The 24195-nt window shown below is 39.3% G+C and overlaps 1 protein-coding gene and 1 long non-coding RNA gene across 3 annotated transcripts; one reads left to right on the forward strand and one right to left on the reverse strand.

Annotated features, from left to right (window-relative positions):
- Positions 1-1309: 1309 nt before the first annotated feature.
- TMEM242 (transmembrane protein 242) lies at positions 1310-22944 on the reverse strand. Of its 2 annotated transcripts, none has more exons than XM_080585920.1 (4): positions 22781-22937; positions 21384-21484; positions 16588-16725; positions 1310-2658 (listed from the first exon to the last, which is right to left on the reverse strand). In XM_080585920.1, the coding sequence occupies exons 1-4, from the start codon at positions 22896-22898 to the stop codon at positions 2560-2562; spliced, it is 456 nt and encodes a 151-aa protein (XP_080442046.1). In that variant the 5' UTR covers positions 22899-22937; the 3' UTR covers positions 1310-2559. The 2 variants fall into 2 exon arrangements, with proteins under 2 accessions (XP_080442046.1, XP_080442045.1); XM_080585919.1 differs by lacking the exon at positions 1310-2658 and adding an exon at positions 13743-16206 and having other exon boundaries at positions 22781-22944.
- LOC308192380 lies at positions 14102-21062 on the forward strand. The gene is made up of 3 exons (XR_013948764.1): positions 14102-14241; positions 16394-16463; positions 17430-21062. It is a non-coding gene; the product is annotated as an uncharacterized lncRNA (long non-coding RNA).
- Positions 22945-24195: the final 1251 nt, after the last annotated feature.

Below are 24195 nucleotides of genomic sequence, written 5' to 3' on the forward strand. Positions count from 1 at the left end.
AAGGAAAGGAAAGGAAAGGAAAGGAAAGGAAAGGAAAGGAAAGGAAAGGAAAGGAAAGGAAAGGAAAGGAAAGGAAAGGAAAGGAAAGGAAAGGAAAGGAAAGGAAAGGAAAGGAAAGGAAAGGAAAGGAAAGGAAAGGAAAGGAAAGGAAAGGAAAGGAAAGGAAAGGAAAGGAAAGGAAAGGAAAGGAAAGGAAAGGAAAGGAAAGGAAAGGAAAGGAAAGGAAAGGAAAGGAAAGGAAAGGAAAGGAAAGGAAAGGAAAGGAAAGGAAAGGAAAGGAAAGGAAAGGAAAGGAAAGGAAAGGAAAGGAAAGGAAAGGAAAGGAAAGGAAAGGAAAGGAAAGGAAAGGAAAGGAAAGGAAAGGAAAGGAAAGGAAAGGAAAGGAAAGGAAAGGAAAGGAAAGGAAAGGAAAGGAAAAAAGAAAAGATGAGAAAAGATTTCCAGCCCATAGCGTACAATCAAACTTGGAATAGTATGATCTTACTTCCTCACTCACTCTTTGGGAAATGTTTTATGCTCAACCTTAACACAGATTTACCAGACGACTCTCTACTTGGCCTACCAGTGTGATTCTATTTTAAAGATTTGTCTGCTAATTTCACTAGGTTCAAATTTTTTGAAAAACATCATCTGATATGTACGTATAACTGGACACCTCCAGATTTAATTCATCCTATCTGTCATAAGGGAATTCTTCTGTAATATAGTTAGACTCACTCAATGGTTAACATTACCAGAAGGGACAGCTCTCTTGTGCCAGGACTAACACTAATCTAACCCCCAGGACTCTGTGCTAGAAAACTAGAAAAACCTAGTGCCAGAAAACGACTCATTTTTCTTAAGGGTTTCTCCTGAACTGTGTTCTCGTGTAGTCACTGAACTGATGGAAGGTAAGCTAGAGCAGAGTGACTCTTTCCAGAGGCAGCTGGCACAGTTCAGATGCTTTGTAAAATTCCAGGTCCAGCTGCTCGTTTTAGTACAGAGTGAGTTGCCCTCTGACCAGTTCTGTCTTTCTCAAATCAGCTGTGCAGGGAACTTGGATGACTAATTTAGATGAGATTTTACCAGAAGTTATTTTGTACAGATAAAGCCAAGTAATCTGAATCCCACCTTAGAAACTAAAGGTGACCAACCTTTAGTTGGCATCATGAGATCTGCATTTATTTACTTCAGTTAGGTACTTGATCAGTTTTCATGGCATAGCTACTTGTTAAACGTGGTAACTCAGCAATATTACTGATATGTGTATGCATAGGCACTGCAGGCATCCCTGTGCATGCAAAATAGAAATATGAAAACAGTACCATTGTTCATGTGCATAGGATGGCAGTATTCACCACAATTTATTTCATATTGGATTACAAACATCGAGCCATGGAAAAGATGTCAACTATTATACATCAGCTGCTTTAAAGATCTTATTCTAGTGCTGTCATGTTTTGTAGGAAAACCATACTTCTCTATTATTCATCTGACATTTAAAGCTTTTTTTAAAAACATTTTTTCCTAGGAATATAAAGATTTAATCACAAAGGACAGGTTTGAAGGGGACTTTATTAAATCTGACAGCTGCCTTAATTGGACTGTGCGCAATTAATAAAAAAAATGATAATTGAGCATTCAACAAAGGATTGTTCACTGATGGTATTTTTTTTTTAATTTCTGCAATTTTACAGATCTACAGTTCTGCAAATACAATGTTTGAGACATTATTCTTCCTAGTTTACACCCACGATTCATGAGATTACTGCAGTTTGGAAAATGACACATTATTTTTCCTAATAGAAGAGCCACAAGAACCACTGAAATACAAAGTTTTTTTCACCTAAAACTTAACATTTCCATACAAATATAGTAGAGGCTTTTATGCACATTCCCAATTGTGGGATCCAATAAAAAGTCTACTACTGAGGAAAGAGAGTGCACTTTGTTGAGATCTCTGCTGCTGCTCTACAGAGGAGCTCAGTAGATCATTACTTCCCTATTGGAAGTATTTAAACTTTCCCATCAGACATACAAAAATAGCTTGGTTTAGACACTTTTTCTGTTACAACTTTAAATATCTCCTCTATTTTTAGCAGAGTGCACTGTGTGCTTTACCTTCAGGCTCATTAATGCATCTTTTGTAACTGTCTTACGTTTATATTCTTAATGGTACATGTAAATGGCACTGAAAGTACTGTTGTTTCCTAGAGAAATTCCCTAAAATTTCTCTGAAAAGGTGAATGCGATAGCTTATTGGGGTTTTGTCCTCATACTTACTACTGAGGTTAGTTTCTTCTTTAAGTCTTCATAAGATAGTCTTTTTTCTAGTTGAATCAAACTTGTCTTGGACGGTTCATTTCCTCCCAAATCAACTATAAAACATGCTGAAGAAGTACAGTATAAACAATTATTTTAATTCTCTTGCTGTTAGATGTTAACTGGCATCCCCAAGCTCAGTGGACTCTGCCAGTAACTTGCTCAGTCTGAGCTTTCTTCTCTTTTTTTCATATGGGACACTTCTGCTACTTCCACTGTTGTTGCTGAGAGAGCCATCTCCAAATGCTTTTGATTCTTTCACTTTGATTTAAGTAAGTCTTCCCATTCAACGGTGGACTCACTATTTTTAGGAATTGCTGGAAACATTGATTGCATTTTAGTCCGGAATTCTTTCATCTATAAAAGAGATTAAAAAATAAAAACTGTCAGCTGTTAAGAAGTAACAAATAAAGTAGTACCATGAAACCTGGGCTTATTCCACAAAATATGTCTGTGTGAGGTAAAGAAGCGGCAAAAAGGCCTTAAAAATTACAGTGAATTTAGACATAGCCTCTGATTATGCTGGTTCAACTAAGCGAAAAAAAAGGGTGAAGGGACCCACAACAATCCCCACTTCTAAGGCACTACACTGGGGTGCCTAATTTGGACCACTTGCCTGAATGATTCACTACCAGTATATGAACTATTATGTGTGTGTGTGTATATATATATATATATACACACATTTAATTTTTTTTGTTTGTTTGTAGGAAAATTACTTCAGTAGAAAGTGCCCATATTTCGGCTTCAGTGCCTTATTCTACACTTTCTATGGATAAAAGCGCCACTAGGTCTGTTCAAGAATTTTAAAGAAAGTTTAAAGAAAAAAATGTTCACCTCTGATAGTTTAGGTTTATCTAACAATATGGATATAGGTGACAAACGAAAATTTATATATTAGTAGGAATGAAAATAAGATTCACAACTACATGTAGGACCATGCTTTCCTTTCTTTGTTGGTAAATTAAAATGTCTGCTAGAGAAGAGAAAGATTGCTGGTTTTATAGTCTGTGTATCAACACATTAAAACCAATTACCAAATCTATATTTACGGCAATCATTTTATCACCAATATTTGATTCCATTGTCTTGGCAAGCCAAAACTGAGATTTAATTTCTTTAAAAATCACTTGTATTTGAAGATACTATTTAGATTTAGTGGGTACCTCTCTTCCAATATTTTTATATGTAGTATATTTTTAAAGGATAGACATGGAAGAACAAAATCAGTACAAATCCTGTTAAATGAAGAGCAGGATGTGCAAGGGAAGATCTGAACTACTACTTCTAGGACACTCTACAGAATCTATGACATTCACGCACAGAAGACAGGATGTGTGGTATTAAAACACAGATGCAATGACCTCTTCAAGACAAAACGCTGTCTCAAGCTCTGTATCCCATGGAGGGGTTCCAAGAAATCTAGATATTCTAAATAGCCAAAGAGACACCTTCTCTAATACACCAAACTTTTGTGTGTTATGGGTCATCATTATTTTTAACAAATACCTATGGGCATTTTCTATTCAAGCCCTTCTGTGTATGAATAATTCTAGCAGGCAATTGGTACTTGCTGGAACGCAATTATTCAAATTACAGCTGATACAATCAAAGAAACAGTTTACAAAGAAGTTTTAAAAATCTTTGCTAAGACAATAATTATGATGAAGGAAAACATTTAAGATTCCACGTTTTTGTGTAAAAATGCCTAGGTACTGCTAATTAAATAAAAATACACTATATAAAGTAGAAGGAAAAATAGTAGGGAATAGTAGTAGGAGCCAAATTATCTTTTTTGTTTTATCCTGTCTTTGTTCTTATGCAAAAAGTAAGCTGCTCTCTACTTTACATTTTATTTTGATCAGATAGCTGTTTCGATTCATTTATTGGTTTGTTGTTGTTTGTTGTTGTTGTTGTTTTTCAATCTTGGCACTCAACACAGTAGTTACTAACCTAGTATCTTTGCTACTTAGTTAAAATTAAAAAGCTTTCACAGACAGGTAGTATTTACAAATATACTAAACACCAGTATCAGAGACGATGTAGAACAGTCAAAATTACATTACACAATTGCTGACAATTGAATACAAGTATTTACAGTATGAAATGCTTTAGGAACTTTGTTTTTCCCCAACCATATTTTCTAGTCTTCTGTAATTAAGTTATCTGAGTTTTCTGATGTGTGGAAAGTATTTAACATATTTAACATTTTTTACTTCCTAGAGAGTGAACCAAGCTCTCTCATCTCACTCTAAGTATTATCTGGGTATTTGATAACATAGGAATAGTCAGATCCTAACCTGATCTGCCATGGCTCAGTTGGTAAAACTGGAAACAAACATTTTATACCAGCTAATGATCTGGTGTAATCTATTTCTTTTTTGTTGTTCTTGTTGCTTTTTTTTGGCTGCTTCTAAACTCTGATTTTTAATTTGTTTTTAGCCCCACAGGACACCTCTATTACTCTACTGACAACACAAGATACCAAAGGAAAATTAAAGCAATTACATAAGGCCTCCAAAAAAAAGGATGATGGGTAGGAAAGCCATTCAGTGAACTACAGTGCTGCCTCACTCTAACAGCTAACTCATAATTACAAATATGTCAAACCCTAACCCTTAAATGCATGAAGCAATCTTGTCTGGGAAATAAAATACTACAGGTCTATTCTGAAAGAAAAAAAAAAAAAGGAAGAAAGTATTTATTTAGAAAGCACTAAAACACTGCTAGCAACTGCAGATTTAAAAACATGCAGATTTTTTCTCTCCCTTCAGAATGCTAATTTATGTTCTGCAGGTAAAAGCAACTCATTTTCTAGAAAAGCAATTTTCCTTTAACACATGGACAAAATTTGAACTGTTCAATGTCTTTTTTTTTTTTGAAGACCCCTTGAAAAATTTCCTCAGCCTTATCTCCTTAGATTCTAATGCTACTTATAAAACCGCTTTGCAAGTGAAGTCAGACTCTCATTGATCACTTCCTCTCTTGCAAGCATCCAAGTCCTTTTCCATGTACCCTACTATTTCTCTCCACAATAGTTTCTGAGTTTTTAAGAAATATATTGAGCAACGTGCCTAGTACTACTCATGGACTTTTATTTTCTCTCTATCCCTCCAGTACGAAACTGCACTACAGGACTTCATTAGGGCTTTGATTTGGACTTCTAAGGTATTTCCCCTTTCTCTTCTGTTCCACTAATATCACCAGCTTTTCAGTTTCTTCCTCCATTTCCATGTTTGTGCTTGTTGCACAAACTCAATGTACTTCTAAATCCTGGCCACTGTCCTCCCTGCACTCAGAGCTCCTCTACAGCTCACTTCCCACACTGCCTAAATGCACGGATATAACCAAAAACCAGCTTTTTTCTGATGGGTGGGACCAGCATATGCACACACAAACAACCAGGGAAACTGCAACCCAGAGTTCCTCTCCCTTCTCTCCCAGTGACAATGTTTGTCTGCTTATGAACCCTCCTCGTATCAAATTTTAGGCTGTGACTTCTTTGAGTCAGAGACCATGATCTGAGTATGTTGGACCTTGACTGGCATTTATATATACATATACTGCATTTAGTATAGGACCACATTTGGCCTTCAAAATAACTCACAACTTCAGAGGATCCTTTTAGTGAAGGAAAAAAATTTTCACTAGTGATATGAATTAGTTATCCTTCCATGAAATGGATTTCCTGGTATCTATTCAGCCTCCTACACTGTGGTGAGAGTCTTGTGAAAATGATAAATTTAGCTTTATATTCTATGAATACTGCACATTCTTGATGAGGAAATGCTGCAATTGTGAATCCATGTCTTGCCTTGCCTTTTTTTAGGTAGACATCCCATTTGGAAGGTCTCCTCTCCCTTCTCCGACCCAGAAATCTTCTCCTGTATTTTCTCCAGATTCCCAGATACGCATGCCACTGGTCTCAATTCAAAAAGCATTAATTTAATGAGCAAAGCTAATATGCTATCCACTAAACACTGGAATGTTTTGAAATAATTCACTGAAATGGCTGCCTCTTTATTATTGCCAGCCACACAGACCCTGGGGTACTCAGTTCAACTGTAATAATGTCTCTGATTAATAGCAGAGTAAACCGAGCACTAAAAGCTGAATGTATTCTACCTCCTTCTGCTGCCTTCAGGATCACAGGCCGCTCTCTCAAATCCTGCTTCTGCACCTAGTGGTACATGAACGATTTGTAGCACATTTCTTGATTTAACATTCCAGCATTCGCTTTTCCTGCAGGCAACTCTCTGAAGTCAATTTCATTCGAGAGATTTTTTTTATTTTTTTTTATTATAGATATTGCAAAGCTTGACGCTGTTTTTTCCTGCCAAATAAATTACAGTAACTGTTCCACCTCTGACTGTCAGGCTTCTTTCTAAAAGGGTATCATCTACCTTACTGCATTAAATAATCCGTAATAGCTACAGATCACTGTTATTTTCTTATCTTAACCTAATGATCCTGCCTCAGGTGGCAAAAATATGGGGACCTAAAAGCATCTTCCATTTAATAATGTCTTTTTAATGTACATCGTTGACAGAATGTCACACAAAAATTGGGATAGCACTATTACTGAGAGCACTTACGTGGCCGTTCGTATTAAAATGAATGGAAGAGGGGCTAAAAGAGTCTGTTTGAATCCTAGAATGAAAGTTTTATGAAGAAATGTTCTCTTTAATGTCTGACATTCATAATAGGCCAACCCAGATTCTAGGAATTATTAGCTTCCTATTTTAGTACTTATACCGGTAGGAACTGCTTACATTAGCTTCCAGGCGAAATGGGGTTAGATGCCCTGCACTGGAGTATCGGCTGGATACGGTGTGTCCGTGCCACATGTTCTCATCAGCCACCTTCCACCTCACAAGGCATGAAGATGAGACAGGCTGCCCTGGATTTAAGAGCATCAGCGAGGATTGTTCTGGCCACCATTTTCCAAATCTTAAAAATAATTGCTGTCACCCTTGTTATCAAACGTTTACCAGAGCCTGCATACAGAAATAGCAAGTTATTTGCAGAGAACAGCGAGCACCGAGCCCTTACAGCACTCCAAGCGCAGGGCAGATAGCCTGCCAGCTGAAGGCGATTCCCCGACTGTCAAAGGTAAAATGGAGCACTCGGTGCAGGGCAGCCTGTGCCTGCTCCCACGCTGACCTCTAAAGCAAGCATGGAAAACAGTGCTCTGATCCATATTCTTAGGTCTTACACTTCACTGGCAAAGGCATTCCCAGTGCTCCGACTACTCGGAATCTGTGTATCTTGTGAATGGGAAGCAAGCTGCTCTGCATCACAAACTGAGTACATAAAAAAAGGAGGTGGTTAGCTGTTTATTATCAATGGGCAAAACAGACATTAATTTATATACACCAGGACAGTAATCTTGTAAACCACAATCTTAAAAAGGCAACTCATTTTCTGGAAAAGCTCTCCTTAGCTTCAGAGATACATGAGTATACTTTAAATTTCTGTAAATCTCCCAGTTGATTTTTCTGAAATGAAAGGCCAAGAGCTTAGGTTTTTGTAGTATATGATATTTCAAATCTGATGATGTTAGTGTTTCATGCTCAAGCCCATTCCCATTGATTTCAGTGATGCTGCACCAGGCTTCAAAATAAAAATAATGGTACAAAGTTTGGGCTATACTGCAAAAGGCCTTCATGCCATGCAGGAAAATGGAGTGAAATATTTTTGAAATCACTGAGGACCTTGCCATTTATTTCTGTAGAATCTTACTTTCTAATCTGGGTGCCTGAAAAGAACATCCACGTGATTAGTCTATTATTGTGTATTACTCATTGCTCCTAGTCACCCAGGGCAATTTGAAAAATTAATGTAATCTAAAATTTAAAATAGTTAAATATCTAAATGTATAAAGCATGTTGGTTAATGGACCCAAAGCATCAGGATGAGCATCCCCACTGTATAAGCTCCTGTGTGCTGTAATTTGGATTTCTGAATTAAATGAAAAACAGGAATTGTCTGCAAGCAGGTAGTTCCTGAAAAGGGTAACCTGAGTAATTTTTTTCCTCTTTACGTCCAGGAATTCACAGCATGCATCAGCCACAAGTGAGATTCATGGCTGAGAAAAGAGCCAGCACAAAAATAAAGCCCTGTTCTTAAGTGGCGCATAAGCCCCGATGCCTGAAGCAGCGCTGAACTGCACGCAGCCGACCCACCAGAGCTCCTGTTGCACAAAGATGGGGACGACTGGGTGCTTTCAGTCCAGCACAGCAGCCTGGCTCCTAGAGCACAGCAGCACATGGTGAGCACAGCCATCCTGCCACGCTTCGTGGAGCACAGGAAGACCCCACGGTACCGAGATGTAGCTCGAGGAATTCGCACCAGACAGATAAGCTTTTATTCAGACTTTAGTTTTACATGTGTAGTTTGCACTACGTGCAGCCAAGAAGCGCGTTGATCCACCTGCACGCTTCCAGAGACCTGGAACTGCTCCACAGAGGCAATTTCAGACCAAAGGCTGAACGCTGCTGTATTCTATCTGCCTTCCTAACACGTTGTTGGCAGCTGACAGCGACGAGTCTCTTCCAAGACACAGTAAAAGAATTCCTCGAGAGAGCTACTGCTACAGCCTTCCTATATTCTTAAAATACTTCCTTACAGCTGTCCCTGCTGATAATGCAGATGTAGCAGCTTTCCAGGAAGAAAATGATGGTCTTACTCCTTGAATAAGCATTCCGCTCTATCAAGTACACAGTGAAGTTCACAGGTTCCTTGTTTTTAATTTTTACTTCTTGTGCAAAATGCTAGCAGTACATATGTGTGGAGGCAAGTCTTCCCCTCACCAAACTAATTAGGCAATACAAGCAGTACAGAAAAACTGTGTATAAACAGGAGGAAGTGCTAACTTGTACTAGTACTCCATCTTCTTTCAAAAATTTGGAATTTAAGTATTGAGGAAGTAAAACGATGTCAAAAAAAAGGGCAAATTTGAATTATTTTGAGTTCTGTGATCAACAAATAGGAAAGAAAAGATTTTATGTGCAATCAAACATAAGCGTGGTAAGGAATAGAAAAGTAGTGAATAGGTGGGGATTAAATACAAGGAAAATTAAAAACTAATAGTAAAAAAACATCTAGGAATGACACTATGATGATTCTAGAATGATTCTAGGAGATACAATGCTTTTATGACGGCATTTCTTTTATATATTTTATCCTTTATATTTTCTATATTTTCTATTATATATATGTTTTATATTATATAGCAGCATATGCTATTTATGAAATAGCATATAAATGTAAGCCTCTGCAGTATGTCTATACTTGGTTGCGATCCGTAGGTAGTAGTACTGTTTATGGACGCTAAACCCAGTAATCTGTGAATTTTTCTCTATGTTCTCATTTCATTTTTGAAAATCATCCACCCTTAAACCCAATATTCTTTTGTATTTATATTGTACCTATGAATATAGTCTCACAGAAATTATATCAAGTATCTCCCAAAATAGCTGAGGGGATGCTAATAGTGTTATACTTAAAATGATGATTTAGAGGCTAGGTTTCCTCTAGAGAAAAGCAGCACGCCTAGGAATTGTCCCTACCAACAAAACCATGGCAAGCCTATATTCTCCATATCATTTTTAATTGTTTTAGATGTCTCTACACAGCTGTGCAATTGTGTTAGGCTGTTAATATTTTAAAGGTTAAGATCAGTGAAAAAGAGGATATTTCATTAGGAGTCACCATAAAAATGATAAACTAATATTTTGTAACTATATTAGTCACAAATTACTAGGCAATTCTGCTCAGTATTTTCCCAGCTTTCCATAGAACAGATATATAAGCAACAAGACACGATCTCGCAAACCTATGGATGAATCATCCCAACCCTTCTCCTATGGGAGAACAAATGCTTTTATTTCTGAGGAAATAAAACCTAATTTACAGAGGGCATGGAGAGCAAAAGGGCTCTTAAAGCACAATCTATCTTGTTTGTTAATTGTTGAATGCCTCAGCGTGCAAGTGCTGAAGCATTGTTCTGCTTTAAAAAAAAAAAAAAAAGGTTCATAATTGCTGGTATGTAAAAAAAATAATAATACCAACAGGCATTCAGAGGCATGTTTTAGTATTTGTCAAGTATTCTGTAGCTGCAAGTATTTAATTAAAAACAAAACCCTGCTTATTTAAAATAAAGGTTTACAAGTTAACTGTAACTTCTAGAAAACTGTGAAACATTTTTCCATGTTATTTGGTACTGCTGACAAATGGCAGCCATATTGTAAGGAAACTGCAATTCAACTTAATGTGATTATCACCATCAGTTATTCCTGTAAAATAAGCACACCGAATGCAATACAGGGATAAATTTAAACAATGTACTGATGACTGTCAGCTACAGGGGAATCAGACTATGCAACTCCTCTAAAGTCAGAGGGTTGAGGACTAAGAAGAATAAAGAAAGCACTTGGGGACAGAGGGATCACATCACAGTATCACAGATTTCTAGGTTGGAAGAGACCTCAAGATCATCGAGTCCAACCTCCAACCTAACACTAAGTACTCCACTAAACCATATCGCTAAGATGAGTCAAAAAGGTCTTTTTCAAAAAACAAGGAATCATTTATTTCACAAAAGTAGACCCTGCCCATTTCACTCACCAAATAAAGCAAGAGAACACCATGGTGTGCACCCTGCTTGTACAGACTTAACAAATGCTATGTGTCTGCCTTTAAAAAGACGTGTTTAAGCAGCAGAGAAGGCAGGAGACACACCAGATAAATCACTCAAACTGTATTAGCTGCAGCAAGTCTGCTCTGCATTAGCCTTTTAATTTAGATTTTACAATTTTACTATAACTTCAGCTTAATTAAAGTGTTTAATATGAAGTAATATTACAGAAATAAAACAATAGATTTTGGGCCTCATTCAGAGACAAAACATATTTTTTTCTCCAAGTTTCCAGGACTATGCCGTGACCACCGATTTTACCACGTATTTTAACAGTACACTCACAGACACGGTTTGCGTTGCTGCAAATGGACTATGCCATGTGCCTTCATGGATGGAGCTGAGATCACAACTGTTTAAACTCCACAATTTCTAGACAATTTATGATTAGAAAATGATTTATAAAAGAGTACGTGCCATTTCCTTTTTGATCAGTTACTTCTCACCTCTGATAACCCTATGATTTTAGATACTGGAAGGTTTTATTTCAGCACAACACGTAACTACACAAGCCTACTGTAATAATACATGATGACCTGAGATCTAAGACCAGTCTGTCCCTGAAAGAGACGGTGCAACCCATGGGACACGGGACATACCCGTGCCATGGGACAAGGCTAGAGTCAGTCCACATTTTAAAAATCCTCTAGATATGGTTGTAGGTGTCCCCAGACCCAAACTGCTTCACTGACCCAGTGCTGTTGTTTGATGATACTTGCTAATACAGAGCTGTTAGGCCCTGGGATAATCGAAGGTGGACCTACTTTAAAATATTTTCCTAAGAAATTGTGGGAAGCAAGTTAAAAAAGTCATTTTAACTGTTAATGACAGCTGGATAATTTCTGCACAGCGTACAATGTAAAAATAGATAACCATAAGCTCCTACGTTCTGAAAATTAAGATTTCTTTTTCACGTTAATGAAAAACAGAATTTAAACCATTTTCAAACCAAGTCCTCACTGACCCATCACTTCTCAGTTTAGGGATAACAGTTCACAGGAATTTATGAGGGTTTATTACTTACCAGCATATTGTAGAATTACAATGGTGATAACTGCAGTCAGGGGATATTAACAACCCATCCTGAGACAGCATAAAATCTTTTATATCCCTTACCAAGATACAAAGATCAGTTGCTCACTGTCACTCCTGGATTTTCATGCTAGCATAAAATCAGTAGGCTGTACAGCTATGGGGAAGCACCCTTAACAATAAAGCCATTTAAGAGCTGGAAGTAGGCATCGTCACAGCACTGTTTTAAGAACCAATAAACCACAAAGATTAAATAAAAACTTAGTATGGCCAAAGCTGGAGCATCATCCTAGCGTCCAGAACAGATCTTAGCAATGACTGCTCCGCGCCTGCTTCTCCAGCAAGAGCAGGCTGCGTCAGAAGGCGTAAGGACAAAGCATTTTCACGGCACTGCAGTTTCAGTTTCCTTCCACAACACGAACTGCTGAGTACTCGCAATGCTGCTTCAGAACCACAGACGCAGATTAATTACGGCAATTATAACTTATCAAGGAAATACCGTGCCGGTTTGTTCTTGTCGTTCCATCTCTGACTTCGTAAGTGATGACAAGATAATTTAAACAGGCACAAAGCTTACAGTCATACATATCTTTATCAATCACCCTGTCCCGTTGATAATTGATGCTCACAGGGACCACATCCCAGAACATTAAAAATCACAGTATTTTGGCAGTGATACCAAGTGAAAAGCGCTCTTCTGGGCTCTAACCAGTGGCAACAGCATTTGCCACTACGGTAATACTTGTTTGAGAAAACGGGTCACTATAAGGCAATTAAAAACACTCATTCAATAAGCGTGAAAAATAAAACTGGCTTATTCCTAAAGACATTGAATGTACTGACGTTCTCTCCTGCCGCCAGCAGATGTAGCTGCAGTGCAAGACAGACAAACTATACACATACATCCCCAAGTCCCCCGGCACCTGTGCGCAGGGGGGCCCGCAGCCCCTGCCCTCCTCCTGCACACCAGTGCCTGTGGGGAATCTGCTTTGCCCAGGAGGGCATAACAGACAGGCACTTGACAGATAGGAATTATAATACAGACTTTTTTTTAGTTTCTTAAAAAAAAAAAAAAATTTGTACCAGCCTCATTGCTGGTTTTAGTTTTGTCTTGCCAGGTGAGTGGAAGGTGCTTACCACTTCTTTCTATGGGCACAAATATGGTCAAAATGGATTAACGGCAAGCACACTGATTACAACAATTGATGGACACCAGTTAAGTAGCCCACCACTACAAACCAGCGCATGGCTAAAATGAGCAGTGTTCGAAGCACACAGAGCACATCGTTTGCTGCACTTCTCCACCTTTACTGCCCAGCTTTGCTTCTCCTTTAAAGTCAGAGCAAGCTCTGGTGTGCATGAACTTCAGCAGTTTATGTGGATGATCAGTCAGGGGGAAAGCTGCCCAATAGTGTTGCTGGCCAGACAGCTACTGCTTTGAGATCTCCAACCCACCACACCTGATTTCCCACTGTGGCTTCTTGTGCTTTACTCCCTGAGATGGTATTAGGCATTACACCACAGAGCAGCTCGGTTTTACTTGACTCAGAACTCCCCTCCAAACCGTACGTGAAAGTCAGTCCTTTATTCGCTGAGGTCCCACCCAGACACTCACAAGGACAGAGTTGACAACGGATTTGAGAACGCACTGGAGTTAATGCATTTTTATGTGTGACAGACGCAGCTTCTTTTTTGCTATACAAAACATCTGTAGTGTTTACAATTAGAATTTTATTATGCTTAACAACTTAATATTGAAACACTATATGAGCTGTCATAATACTGTTACCAGTATTACCAGTAGCTCTTAAACAAATGAAGTTGGTGCCCAGCTGAGAGAGGCTAGCAGCAGGGCCAGATCACTAATTAGCAGGTCCCAAAGGCAGCTGGTTGCTGTTAAAGGCAGTAAGGTGAAGGGGCAGGGCAGCAAGCTCTTCTTCTCTTTGTCCAGCTGCCAAAAGTTTAGTTATTAAGATCTCACAGGTTCCTGGCATCAGAATGAATCAAGCTTTCCCTAAGGTCATGTATAATACAGCGCTTTCAGAGGCTAAAGTCTGCTTTGAAGTCATAGCTTTCAAATCTATATGCATCGTGCTTAGCTTGGAATTGTAATTTCAATTTCTACAGGTACTTTGGAACCTGCAACTGTTACTGTGCAAGTCAACTCACAGCAGTCAATTACACTGAAGCCATAAGATGTTTTCATTCAGGTAAGCCTGTAAGAGCCTCTTTTCAAAATGTTGAACTGAAATCAAAATTTGAAATGTGGAGCTTAGTGTAAAATCAGAAATGTCTTCTGTGGTCTGAAAAGTTAATGTGTAAAGAAACTTTATTTCACTAAGCGATAACCCCAGTAAATAGTTCATGCAACTTTAACTTGATTTATTTTTGTGGTTATCTGACAATTATTAGATACAACGAATGCATTTAATATGGGTCCCTAAAAGTTAGTATTGTAACTGACCAATCACTGGTATATTGTCTCTGCTTACGTGACAGCAATGAAGAATTTTCAAATGTATCGTGTTACCCCATGAAATATCTTTCATGAGTCAATATTACTGATTGTTATGTTAAAGCAGCATGCAAAAAGTGTCAACAACAATCAAAAATGACTTATTCTAGAAATATTCTTAATGCTAAAGAACGTCTTCTCTTTGGTCAGAGTACTTCATTTTTAACGCTTCTGATTTTGTATCTTGAGCTACTTTAAACATGTATGTTTGATTTTAACAGACATAAGGCAAAACAGGATAAAGAATGACGTGCCAGCCAATTTACAAATGCCAATGGTTGTTTTTTAGTACTATCATACAGGTTTCTTTCCTGCAGCTGGAATTTAAGTCTATAATGAAAGCAATAAATGTGTCATAAGCAGGGAGACGGCTGTTCAAAATCACATGTGGTCACAGGGTCTTGACAGAAATCTGCTTCCTTCAGAGTCTGCAGTTCTAACTGTGCCATGTTGTAAAACGTAAGCAGCCTACAACAGGCACTTGCAGTAGCTTTTTAAGAGTTGCCCCCATCTCCTTTCAACACAAACACAACACAGAATATAAATAAGGAACGACTCTTTGACAAGGAATGTTCAACAAGCTGCTAAAAGGCCATGCACTGTGCTGCATGCTTAAGACCCGAGAGCCACTGCTGTCAGGAAGCTCCCTGTCAGACTGTGACATGTCCTGGGACTTGGCCATCTCAAGTTTATGCAGTTGTTCCTTGTCATACAGTCTCAAGGAAAGTGGCCTCACAAGAAAAGAAAGCAACTGTGGGTCCAGGTCAGCATTTCTCAAAGAAAATAAAAATTAAGCTTACTGACCAAAAGTAAACAGAAACTGCTGACTAGAGTCATATTTTGCTATCCTTTGGCAGGACCAGAAGTACTCCAACAGAATTAATCCTCTTGGATGATGATATACTGACAGGAAATTGAGTGGACTGCTGTAGCCCAGCATGCAGAGAGTATAAATTGGTATTCCCACTCTTCTTACCCGTTTTCTGCTATTCCACTATAGCTTGACAAGGACTTGAGTATAAACAAAATGCATTGTAGCTGCATGCTGTTTCCTGCTATGCTTTGTTGTGTTCTGCCTGCATTTAATGGCTCTTAGTGAGATTCAACACTGGAGACCAAGGAAGATGTGGTTGTATGTCGGGACCCAAATGGTAACCCACAAGATTCATTGGCAGAGTGGACAAGTGAGAACTTGAATAAAGCTATTAATGAGCATCAGGATGAAGTAATATCTTGCTTCTTTTAGCGTCTGGAGAGCATGAGATGCTTTGCTGAATATAGAATTAATTTGTCACAGAAAGTAGAGGAAGTCTATTCATTCCTACCCCTTAGGAGGATGTAGACAGTTCTGCCAAACAGCTGCAGGGGAACTCTTCAGTCATGGGCTCGTTACTAGGGGCAAACCAAAATGCTTACATGAACTCTAGTGTTCACACTCAACGCTGTGAAACACTGGAACATAAGCACTTTGCTAAAGATAGCCTTGGCCCCTTGAGACATACAGATGCTTCCCGAGTTTCTTTGCCTTGACATGGCATGTCATGGAATAGCGCTCTGTTACACATCTTCTGCCCCTTTGCCCCTTACAGGAACACACTAGAAAGAAAGCTGTCTTCCTTGCAGTTTTTATGTCCCTCGTGTCCTGATGCAGAAAATGGACCTTGAACAAATAAACAGGCAGCTCTAAAGATAGGACTCGGGGGTAGCCTTCAATTCAGTAAGCAAAGGATACAGAAAGCTTGCAGCTACTATTTTAGTCCCCGAAGTAGAACACTGACTCTTTTCTGAAGAATCTGAAACATCTGTGTAAATAAACATAAACAGGACAAAACTGTTCTTTCCCCCAGATTGTCTCTTCCCACAACATCCCACTTAGGGAAGATGCAAGAATGACTTTCCAGACTGCAGAGCCCTCAGGTTAGTCACTCTGTATCTGGGGAATGAAGGGGTGCTGCCAGGCTGTAGTAGTACAGAGATGCCACCCCAAGGTGACTGATTCTAGGAAAATACGGTATTTGAGAGGATCATGCTTGGTACTCACACTGTGAACACCCAGAGCCTTCCAGATGGCAAAACTTAGCAATCCAACTCCACACCACGCATAGAGTGAGCCCCATCCTAGGGCTCGTAAGGCCAACGATGAACCACTCTCTGGTAATGCAGCTGTGGCAGTAATACCCTAGAAGCAAAAACAGAGTGATCAAGACAAATTGAACAATAATTGGTTTAAAAAAAAAAAACTAAAACATAGTGCTCTATAATTTTTCCTGTCCTGCTAGCTGTGGTAGTGTGGCCACAAACTTGTTATGGAGGCCAGCAGGCCCAAAGAGACACACAAGTAGGTGTATAAGCTGCTTTCCCACCAAGAACAGCTTTTATGGCTGCCAGGAGCATATGGAGATGATTTCTGTTACCCAGAAACATCTAAGCGAACTGTTTCATGGGCACAGGAATCTGACAGTAATCCCACCACTCAAAATACAAAATTGGATCAGGATCAAAACCCTGAAGTGGATCACAAGCCCTTATGCCAGAAATGTCAGAACACAATCACTTTACAAAACTGATTTTGGTACTTTTTACTGGGGGAGGGGAGGGGGAGTATGAGTAGCTCAAGGCCTTCAGTCCATTATGTCTTTATCTGCACTCCTGAAGTAGCAAATTAGAAAACTAGATGAGCCTACGTAGCTTTCAGTTTGAGGCAGAATGTAACTGTGACTGAAAGACTAATTTTGAGGGGCTGCAATTCTGCAGGAGCTCTACAAACTGTTTAGGAAATTTTTGGAAAGAATAAGCAGCAACATTAAACCCTATCCCCTGCAGAGTTTGCTAAGTGGCAACAAAGATAATGCTGTTCAGTGTTCATACTTCTGTTTTTCTCAGAAATAAGAGTGGGTGTTTTTAAGATTCTGCTCCTTGAGAGTCTTCCATGAGATGTGTCCTGAAAACCCAAAAACACTTGGGGATGTCATCTCAGGCCAAGAAGAATGGAGCCTCAACCACGACTGCATCCCAACCACGATGAAACCTTCTCTGTCCCAGCACATCAGGGCACAGTGCAGCTATGAAGTGCACGAACGCGCGCTGGCTTACATCAATCAATTCACACTGCGTGTGTGCTGCTAGCCGGCCGTTCTCGGATCACAATGCCCACTTCTCTCTACTTATGGGCTGCAGGAGAGCTTCAATCTGTGTAGCCTATAGCAGCAGTAGGACATAATCCTCTCACTCCTAGTGGTAAATGTCAGTAAAAGGGTTTGGGTTTTCTTTTTTTTTCCCCTCACAAGGATTACTGTTCAATTTTTCACACAGAAACATAGATTTAAGAAGGTAACAACAAAAGGCTGGCATCTGTGGTCCTCACACAACTGAATAGTCCTACTTATTTACTGGGTATTAAAAAAAAAAAAAAACAATTATTTCTCAGAGGTAAACTAATGAGAGTACAGGCATACAAATATATATACAAAAATGAAAACTCTTTAGTAGTCTAAAATACGGAAAAGTGAAATTAACTTGTGGGAAGATTGTAAACTAAATGAGGGGAAATTTAGTTTAGATGTCAGGAGGAAATCTTTCACTCGGAGGGCGGTGAGGCACTGGGAGAGGTTGGCCAGGGAAGCTGTGGATGCCCCATCCCTGGAGGTGCTCAAGGCCAGGCTGGATGGGGCTTTGGGCAACCTGGTCTGGTGGGAGGTATCCCTGCCCATGGCAGGGGGTTGGAACTGGGTGGGCTTTGAGGTCCCTTCCAACCTGAGCCATTCTAGGAAAGATCTAAAATAATTTTCTTCTAAAATATGCCAAAGAACTGCACTTTTCTGTTTATCACAAAAAGTAGGAAAAAATCTTCTGTGTTCTCTATAAGACTTTTTTTTAAATTGTTCTTTGATGTAATTCAGCACATGAACAGTGCTTATCAGTGTGGTATTTGATCAGTGAAGAAGCATGGTTTTTTTTCCTCTTGGCTTTGTATTTATCAAAATGTTAAAATGATCCTGAGATAGTGCTCAGTACTAACGCTTGTCCTTTGGATTTAGCTCTAGGCAGTTACCCAAGGACATGTACACACTTGCAAAGGGCACAAGCAAAATCTACCTTGATCCTTATTCATCCTGATTTGGACATCCCAAAAGTGGAAGCTGATAACAAAAGTGTGCTCTGTAAGCATGTGTATATACATACACATATGTGCATAGACACAAACACCGAAGATCTCTAGTTACACCATTAAACCACGTCCTATTATTTCCTTATCACAGCTAATGAACTTTCGTATCTCTTTCAGTAGAGATTGTATTGAGTAGATCTAAAAATGTTGATGATTATTTCTGACATTTTCCTGCCTCAAGAGTCTAAACATATACAACATGTAAAAGAATTTCTCCCCCTTGGAAGATGGAAAAAGAATGGACAAAAATATCCTCTACACAGAATCTTTAAATAGAAGTCATTATGTGTGAAAATTGCTGGCAAAAAAACTCGAATGCTATTTAAATGCTTGATTGTCCCAGAAAAAATAAGTGCTATGTACAAACAGTTGATTTGGTTTTACTGACAGCAGTCAAACAGTGTTTGGTCAAAAGGTGATTCCTCAGTGTTATTAAATATAAAGATCTCTGTAAACACCAAAATTTGTCATATGATTATCAGATACTGTGTTCAGAGCATCAAGAATCCTAATTAATGAAATGCTAAAAAAAAAAAAAAGATGACGAGTAAACTAGTATGATATCATGGGGGAAAAAGGCATCACCAACAAAAGAACATTTTTAAGAAAACAGTTTTATTCATAAACCTGTTATTCTACGCACAGATTGTCTCTTCATTACTGCTCCTACACTGAAAAAAAAATATAACTCTTTGATTTAAAAAGCAGGTATTAACCAGTACCAAAATATGTGCTCCACACTGTTTTTTTTTTTGTTTGTTTGTTTGTTTTTGTTTTCCTGGAAGATACAAGCAGGAAATAGGAGAACAAGAAATGACTTTTTTTTTTTCAGACACAGGCCTCAATCCTGTAAACATTCTCTTGTGTATATGAATGTATCTGAAAGGACGTAGCGCTTAAAACGAATGGTAAGTTGAACTGCTTTGGTTGACTGTATTCAGTGTGTTCGCTGCTTTATATGACCTAACCTATTGTAAAATTCATTGTAAAAACACCTGACTAAATGCTGGTAAAATTGGATGCTTCTCATAGGGAGTCTGCTGCATTTGACCATTTAATTTTAACACACATCCCAAAACATAATTTCTTAACTGAAGGCCTCTGCAGTTGTTTACAAAACAGGATTATGTAGTCTCATTTTTAAGTAAATATGGGGCTCTGGTTCTACAGTTTCTTATGATACTTAGTTAAGTCCACTGCCGTGGAGGAGGTACAATAAGTTCAATTTCAGCTTTATCGCTTGCTAGTAATATCGATGCTGTTCTGCAAGACTAGGGTCTCATACTGTTGCTGCCTCAAAATATGAAAGCAATCATGAAATCATGATGCAGTGATGCTACAACTCCTCCATTAAATTGCTTTTTTTTCTCCCATCAAACTATTTAAATTGGTCCCAGACCACATTACACTTGCTTCTTGTATGCTGTCATTTCACTGGCACAAAAGGTAGCACAAACCAGCAAAGATGCTGAAAGAATAGGTCTTTTATTTCTTTCCAACATTAATCCTGGGATGGTTGCGTTACTTCTTTGAACAGCACTGCTGGCTTATGTTTGCCTGAAGTACCTGCCAAGCTACGGCCTCACCTTAAATGGAAAAAATACTGTTTAAGCATTAAGCATCTAATAAGGATGCAATCATCTTTAGTTATTCATAGTTACACTTTTATTATTATACGTAATGTGTTATTAAAAATAATAGGCAATGACCTGCAGTAACTACATTTAAGTAAGAATGCTACTGCAAAACTTAACTTCTTCAGTAACAAAACCTCAGAGAGCCTCTATAGACATTCTCAAAGTCTCGTCTTCCCTTTTGAAATTGCTCACCTACAAGTACCTTGACAAAATATATCACCTTCTTTCTACACTCCGCAGTATTAAAGTTGAGGGACCCAGGAATCATATATTTTTTTTCCTAGCAAACTGTTGAAATTACTTTGCACAGATAGTAGCACTGGTTTTCAGTAAAAATTTAAATGGTATGTATCATTTGGAGCCACTTCCAGCAGACGTATTTTTGGATGTCAATGTAATGTCACTCTTGATAAATCACAGTGCTAACAGGACAGGTCTGACAGCCAAGAATATGCAATATCTGGAAAAATGCAATGTCCAAGATAAAGGACTTTAAAAAAAGTTAAAAAAGAGAGAAAACTTCTTTATTGTAATACGTTCTTATAACCTGTGGAACAACCTCTCATAGTGTTTTATTTTTTCATATTATGTATTCTGCATCTTATAGGCTTTCTGCCTCTTCATTCCACCGCTACTCCATAGTTTCCTCTCTTCCCAATTCATGATAGCACCACAGGACTGCATGGTAAGTTGGATCGCTGAGGCTCGTGACTGAAGGATGTTCACATCACAGGATAAAAATAGATCATCAATTACATTGCATTGTATAGCAGTAGTATGATTAAAGCTAACAGTGTAAGCTTAATGTTGTTTTATTTCAACTAATCTCAGGTACTAAAGTATTTAGCAGCGCCAACTCTGAATCGATTTTTTTAAACTAATCCTACTCCTATTGACTCAATTTAAAGTCTAGTGCCCTTACCATCAACTTTGGACAGCCAAATTCTACATGTATCAACATTTTTATAAAGCACTTTTTTGCATTTTTTTTTCTGTGTATCACAACTCGAAAACAGTTTAAAAGGAACAAACCTTACTGAACCAGTTTGGATTCTTCTTTTTTGTCATGGCAAGTGTGGTGCCAAAACCTGCTATCATTCCTGCTGTTGCAACAGTACCTAGAAAAATTCCACCTGCCGAGAAAAGTTTAAGAAATAAAAATTAAGATTTTGTTTTCTAGGGTGAAAAAAAGTAAAACCTGTTTTGAAAATAACAACTGAAAAAGGAGAATGTCAGCACATGCTGAAGGGAAAGGACGTTGTCCAAATTATTTACATTAACTCAATACAGCAAGTAGGACAGAATTATTTTGAAATAGAGCACTTTGAAAATGAATAGCAAGCCTTTATTTGCAAAACAGGGAATGCAGAAGTCTTTCAAATCCCAGGATGCCTTTTCACAGTACTTCCAAATTTCCACTGCTTCCTCAGCAGCCTCTCTCACTCCAGAGCCAAGCTACTAAAATCATCTTGCTCTATGACCATGCTTTACCCTTCCCCTAAAGGAAGATGTATGTAGTTCTTCTGCTGCACCATTTGATACTTCGAAGAGACATCTGAGGAATCCGTGAGTACCTCAGAAAACCATTCTGTAAGCAACACCACTTCTTTGGTTTTGTCCATTTTCTGTTCTAATGCTCTTTTTCAAAATAATAAGAAGGCATGAGCTTTCCCAAGATACAAAGCGCCCCTCACTTTCAGTTCTTCAGTGTTTCCAAAGTTACTTGGGGTCCCTTGATCCCTCTGCTTTTTGCATCAGAAAGGCATGTGTAGCCATAACCAGATCACTTTTAAGAAAAAGATGCACTACAAAGCCTGGATGCCGTGTACAAAAGCATCTGGTTCATATTAAAATCCTCTCTATAGGGGGCTATAAGTTCATCCTTTGTGACCCCTGATATCCAGCCTGTGCTGGGTAAAAAATTAAACAGACGTCAGGTTTAAAAAAAAAAAATGACCTGAATAGAAAGCAAGAAGCAAAACATTCTTATGTTAGGTCCCACATGTTAAAAATGAACCCTATTTTAATTAACCTATTAAAAATCACTCTATTACTGTGATGGAACAGTTTGCTGTAGTCATGTCAATGAAGCACGTGAAGTACCTCAGCCAGTGTCAGCACACGGGACGCCCCGCGCGTTTTACACTTCAGGGTCTAATAACCAGCAACCTTTTCCTGATTTCGGAAACAACCACCGGTTTTTAATTAACTCCTGCCCTCAGCAGAGGAGGAGGAGCTCCACGCGTGCCCTGCCGGGCTGGAGCCGGGGCCTCCCCTCAGCGCCCCCGGGGCGGCGGGAGCGAGACCCCGGCCCGGCGGAGCCGGAGCTGCACCGGGGGCGCCCCGGGGGGCTCTGGTCCTCGGCCGGGGCCAGCCCGGGCCGGCTCCTTCTCGCCACCGATCCCCGCCTGAGCGCGGCGGCCCCGCACCTTTGATGAGGAAGAGCTCGTCCTGGGCGGCCGCGGAGCTCCCGGCGCCCCGGGGCACGGCCGGCCCCAGCCCCGCGTCCAGCGGAGCCGCCGCGGCGCTCTGTGGGGCGTCCCCCATGGCCCGGGAGGAGGCGGTGGCGGCGGCTAACCCGGAAGGGAAGGCAGCGGGGCAGGGACAGGCAGCCGCCCTTCCTCCTCTTCCTCCTCCTCCTCCATCTCGGCTGCGACGCCGCCACCGCGGTGTGCAGTCTTTAGGGGGTTCTAATTTCATTTTTTTGCCCGTCACGCAGGGCTAAAGTCGCCAAAGCCTCTCTTAAAACCAGCCTTTTCTGTTGTCCTCCTAAGGGTTTTTGTGTGTGGGCAGGGAGGCGGCCGAGCGCAGCCCCCACGGGTGTTTCCTCCCCGGCTTCCCTCAGTGCACTTCCCCCTGAGCCTCCGGAGTTTGTACCCAAGCGGCTCATTGCGGGGGATTGGGTTGCTAGGCGAAAAATCGAGTATTTGGGGAAATTTCCTGGTCGCCGCGCTTCTGAAAGGCAACCCAGAGCCTGTCCTGACAGGGCGTGTGCTGCGCCGGCTGCACGGCGTTTGTGCATCAAGAAGCAGTTGTGAGAGAAACAGGAGCTCTCTCTCTGTATATATATATATTTATATATATATAAAATAATTACTTTTTATTGTATCTCAAGGCAGAAGTGTATATGGTTATATAAAGTATTTAGACATTATTAGTGTGAATAAAACTGAAACAACAGCATGCATACATTTCGAGTTTAAATTGTGCCCAAATCACCACTATATTTGCAAGGAGAATCATTGAACTGTCGAGATAATGACCTCTTTTTTTGTCCTTGATGATAAAATCCTGGATTTTCTTCTCAGGATAGTTTTTTGAGTTCGCATCAATCAACGCATCACTTTCTTTCAAATCTCCAGGACAAGGGAGAAAGAGATGAGAAAAGGAGTAATGATGTTAGTTAATCTTGGTTTGAACAATGCCAAGAATCCATCTTTACGAGAGTCAGATAAGATCTGTCTCTATTAATCATTCACAAAGACTTAAAGTAGGGCATAAAACCCATGAAATCCACTCTGTCTTGCTGAGTAACTTAAAATTCCTAGTGTTATAAAATAAATTGTCTTGCTTTAAAAAAAAATGTTCAGCAGAATTGTGTCCATTTAGGTTGCAATATTAATGTCTTCTTGCTCTCCTTTGAAATATAATTTACACAGGAATAATTACTCTTATTCCTTCTCAGTCACTGATAACAGTACACACGTGAACAGACTGGTTTACATATAGCTACTCAGAATTAACCAATTATCTTTTCTAAGATTCAGTTATCTTTCTCTAAAAACAGACACATTTTGTTTGAAATATTGATTTTTATGATTCTGGTATCAAATAATCAAATCTT

The sequence above is a fragment of the Anser brachyrhynchus genome (assembly GCF_964034855.1).
Source record: "Anser brachyrhynchus genome assembly, chromosome: 3".
Classification (NCBI taxonomy): Eukaryota; Metazoa; Chordata; class Aves; order Anseriformes; family Anatidae; genus Anser; species Anser brachyrhynchus.